This window comes from Lupinus angustifolius, unplaced genomic scaffold, assembly GCF_001865875.1.
Source record: "Lupinus angustifolius cultivar Tanjil unplaced genomic scaffold, LupAngTanjil_v1.0 Scaffold_108_2, whole genome shotgun sequence".
NCBI lineage: Eukaryota > Viridiplantae > Streptophyta > Magnoliopsida > Fabales > Fabaceae > Lupinus > Lupinus angustifolius.
In genome coordinates, this window is record NW_017724809.1 from 1935 (window position 1) to 6845 (window position 4911).

Genomic DNA, 4911 nt, shown 5'->3' on the forward strand with positions numbered 1-4911 from the left:
AACATACATGCTGGAAAAATGCTATTCAGCAAGAATTAAGAGCCCTTGATCAAAACAACACTTGGACACTAACTACCTTACCTAACAATAAAAGAGCAATAGGGTGCAAGTGGGTCTTCAAACTAAAGTATAGGCCTGATGGATCTATTGAAACAGGCCTGATGGATCTATTGAAAGACACAAGGCAAGACTTGTTGCCAAAGGTTTTACCCAAACCGAAGGTGTAGACTATATGGAGACATTTAGCCCAGTGGTCAAAATGACCACAATCAGGGCCATTCTTGCATTAGCTTCAGCCAATAAATGGCATTTACATCAACTTGATGTCAATACAACCTTCCCTCATGGTAATTTGAAGGAAGATATGTATATGAAAGTCCCTCAAGGGTTACAAATTGACAACTCCAACCTTGTATGCAAACTTGAAAAAACTCTCTATGGGCTTAAACAAGCCAGTAGACAATGGCATGCCAAGTTGACAGGTTTTCTTCTACAAACAGGTTATGAAAAGTCCTTTGCTGATCAATCCTTGTTCATTAAATCCACAGATTTTAGTTTTACTTCTATACTTGTATACGTTGATGATCTTGTGCTTACAGGAAATAGCATAGCAGAAATCAATAGAATTAAACAATTGCTTGATGATGAATTTAGCATAAAAGATCTTGGAGAACTAAAATATTTCCTAGGCATGGAGATTGCCAGATCCAATAAAGGGATCACCCTTTATCAACGAAAATACACTAATGACCTCCTTGAAGAAACAGGTATGCTGGCTTGCAAGCCTTCTTCTACCCCGATGGAATACACAGGAAAATTGATGAGCATAGAGGATGGAGTCCCTTTAGATGACCCAACTATTTACAGAAGGTTAATGGGTAAACTCCTCTACTTATCTCACACTAGACCTGATATTAGTTTTTGCGTTGGTCATTTGAGTCAATTTGTTTCAAAACCTACTAACCTCCATTATGATGGAGCCAAAAGGGTGCTGAGATTTCTCAAAGGGTCAATCGGTTTTGGAGTTTTCTTTCCTGCAGATTCAGATTTCAAACTGAGAGGATATACTGATTCAGATTGGGCAGGAAGCCCTGACTCTAGAAAATATGTTTCAGGATATTGCTTTTATCTTGGAAATGCTCTTATATCTTGGAAGAGCAAGAAGCAGCAGGTCGTGGCAAGATCCTCTGCTGAGGCTGAGTACAGGGCAATAGCTTTGGCCACTTCTAAAGCTCAGTGGTTGGTCTATCTTATGAATGATTTGAAGATTGTGCATCCTACTCCAATTGCTCTGTTTTGTGACAATGAATCAGCCATTCACATAGCTGCAAATCCTATATTCCATGAAAGAACCAAGCATATCGAAGTTGACTGTCATTCAATAAGAGAAAAGATTCAATCCGGTCTTATCCATCTCCTATCCATTCCAAGTTCTTCTCAAACCGCCGATATTCTTACTAAAGCTTTGTCACCCTCTCTTTTCCAGAAGCTTCACTCCAAGCTTGGAATGTTGAACATCTACATTCCAGCTTGTGGGGGGCTGTGAGAGACAAGCCATGGTTCTAATAAAGAGATGAAGGAAGAAGAAGTATGTGCTGAAATTACACACATAAAGAAGAAGAAAGATAAATGATTTTTTGGTTTTTACTTTGGGCCTGATGGCTTTTCCTTTCTTTAGGCCCAGTTTTTGTATTTCTGGTTTATTGCTATTTTTAGTTTTTCAGTTGGTTAGTTGTTAGGCTAAGCTTGCTATTAATAGCTTGCCTTCTTTCTTCTTCAAAGACTTAGCAAATTAAGGAGTGATAAAAGATCAATCAATTTTCGTTTCTTGTGCAATGGGATACCATGTCTCTTTAACACTTGGCAGTAACTTTCCACGGAAAAATATGAGTGTGGTTATTTTCTCGTACATGGTTTTAATAGATATCTCATGGAAGACTATCATTTCTCATCACTAAAAAAATACATACTACTCATAATCAAATTATCATCACTATTTAGTATTTATCCTATTTCTAAATGTTGGGAACAAGCGAACAATCAGATAGTAAAGAGTATAGAGATAAGAGAATAATACAAAAGATTTGGTAACGAGGTTTGGCCAATTGTGCCTACGTCCTCGAGAGCGTTGAGCGACTACCACTATATATTATTAGAGAATAAGGATTAGTGTTTTACTATTCTTCTCTTTATTACATTAGGTTTACATAACATAAATATATAGCCCTCTACTCTAACCCCTTTACCTCGGCTCAAACCCATAACTTATATTGTTGTTATCTAGAGATATGAGTCATTGCACAACAATCTTCACCTTGGCGAATATCATCAATCTCCATCTTACGCCATTGTGTTGGGGGCGCTCCATAGTCCAGCATCAGTGAATATTCAGGAAGCTCAGGCAATGCCTGAACTTGTCCACGGTAACCAGTTTGGTTAGCATATTAGCTGCATTTTCTGAAGTGTGAACCTTCTACAATAGTATGTGCCCACAAGCTACCAACTCTCTGATCTTGTGAAATCTCACATCAATATGTTTGATCCTAGCATGATACACCTAGTTTTTTGCCAAGAAGATAGCACTCTGACTATCACAATGCAGTGGAACTCCACCTTGCTTAATGCCTATCTCATTTACCAGCCCCATAAGCCATAAGGCTTCCTTAGAAGCTTCACCAGCTGTCGTGTACTCTGCTTCAGTTGTGGACATAACAACAATAGACTGAACTGATGATCTCCACATAATTGGTCCACCTGCAAGGGTGAAGACAAACCTCGTTGTGGACCTTCTATCATCCAAGTCTCCTGTATAGTCCAAATCAACATAACCAATAACTAAAGGCTTACTCTGTTGGCTGCAAAACATGATACTGAGACCTGTAGTCACCTTCAAATATATGAAAATCCATTTGACTGCTTTCCAATGATGCTTCCCTAGTTTCGACATATACTTGCATACTTGACTAACTGCTTGTGCCAAGCCTGGCTAGTACAAACCATAACATACATCGAGCAACTCACTGCACTGGCATATGGAACGTTTGACATGTATTTCTTCTCTTCATCTGTCTTCATTACTTTAGCATTGTTCATATCAAATCTCTCTAAGATCTTTGCAACATAGCTTTGCTGGGAGAGCCATAGTTTTCTAGCTCCCCTATCCATGTGAATATTTATCCCTAGAATCCAATGTTATTAAAACCGGTTCGGACCGGCCGGTTGGACCGGAAAACCGGTGAACCGGCCCCCTAACCGGTACGGTACAGGTGTTGAACCGGCCAAGTATCAAAACCGGTCAAAAACCGGTGAACCGTGTCAAAACCGGTGAACCGGCCGGAATTTGATTGAACCGGCCGGTTCATACATTTAATTTTAAAGACCCCTTTTGGCTTTTTCTTTCTTTATTCACAGTTTCACTTTCACAGACCAAAGAACCTTCCTTCACCGTGTCATTTCTTCCTTCACCATCAAAGAACCCCGTGTCATTTCTTCATCTCACTTCCACACTCCCTTCCTTCACCATCAAAGTTCTAAGCTTCCTTCTTCTCTTCTCAGGTATTTTATTCTAAGCTTTCTTCTTCTTCTCTTCCTTCCTTCACCATTTCTTCTTAATTTAACTCTTTGGAACAACACTGGTTAACTACTTTTGTATCATGTGATTTTATTCTGATTATGTGCTTCTGGTTATACTTTCTTTGCTTAACATTTGTTAAGTTAGCTGTGTAGATATTGCTATCATCTTTTTTCCTTTACGCTTACATTATGTTCGATGAAATGCCAAAATTAATTATATTGTCATATTTATCCTTCTAACAAATTATAATTTCAAAGTATAATTATATTTCCTTTTCTGCATGTTTTCTGTATAAGATTTCTAAATAAATAGGAGTATGGCCAGATTTATAATTGGACATGGCTGCATGTAAAACTGGTTCTTTCATTCCATGTAATTTTATTAATGTTAGTCACTTAATACCATGTAACAGTAATGTATTATGGTTTGTATGAATTGTAATGGATAATGATACAAATAAATATAAGAAACTCACATGCTTTTATTAGTATGTAATTGAAGACTGATTTATGCAACTGCTGAGAGAAAATGATAGGAAATTTTTGCAGCACAAAAATCTCAAAAGTGGATGTTAGCCAAAATAAATAATAAACATGTACACTGTGATAAGAAATTTTAAAGCAAATTGAACCATCATCACATTGGTTATAGATAAATCGCAAGTGATAGGATATAAAACTGAAAGTAAATCAATGAAAGAAAGAATATAGAAGAATTATATGAAACAGATTTATAATGGTTTGGTCCAAAAGGGTATATTTTTGTCCTCAATTGGGAGTTTTATATATTGAACATAGTTTCTTCATCCTTCAAGTTAGATTATAAACATAATTTCATTTCTTAGTCTCTATCAGGTAGGTAAATGTTTCAGTTTTAAAACACAAAATAAGTTATTCCCTCCTCCCCATTTTAATTTTTACACAAAATAAGTTTGTTGACAATACATGTTTCTGTTTATGGGCACTAATGTGATAAATAGATTGTTGACAATACCCAAATACATCATGCATATTGCTACATAGAAAATGAGATTTAGAAAATGATATATGTCTTACATGCCACTCTTTATCAAGAGTATTACTTATATTATTACACATTCATATATTCAACAATAGACACATCACAAGTTATAATGGAATTGTTTTTAATTGCTCATGTTATAGAAATAGATGGCATCTACTGAACCCGAATTACCAACATCACAAGAAGCATCAACAGAAAATACTTCTACAAGTAGTTATAGGGGGAAATCAGATCCAGCTTGGGCGCATTGCAAACAAGTGATTGCGGAAAATGGAAGAACGATTCTATTGTGTCTTTTTTGCATGAAACAGGAT

At 36.6% G+C, this 4911-nt stretch overlaps 1 protein-coding gene across 1 annotated transcript; it reads left to right on the forward strand.

Moving 5' to 3' along the window:
* Positions 1–232: 232 nt before the first annotated feature.
* Positions 233–1546, forward strand: LOC109339784 (uncharacterized mitochondrial protein AtMg00810-like). The gene has a single exon (XM_019577301.1). It carries the CDS (start codon positions 233–235, stop codon positions 1544–1546), a length of 1314 nt encoding a protein of 437 aa, XP_019432846.1.
* Positions 1547–4911: the final 3365 nt, after the last annotated feature.

Coding starts and splice junctions, on each gene's coding strand:
- LOC109339784 (XM_019577301.1), top strand. CDS start 233: ATGGAGACATTTAGCCCAGTGGTCAAAATGACCACAATCAGGGCCATT.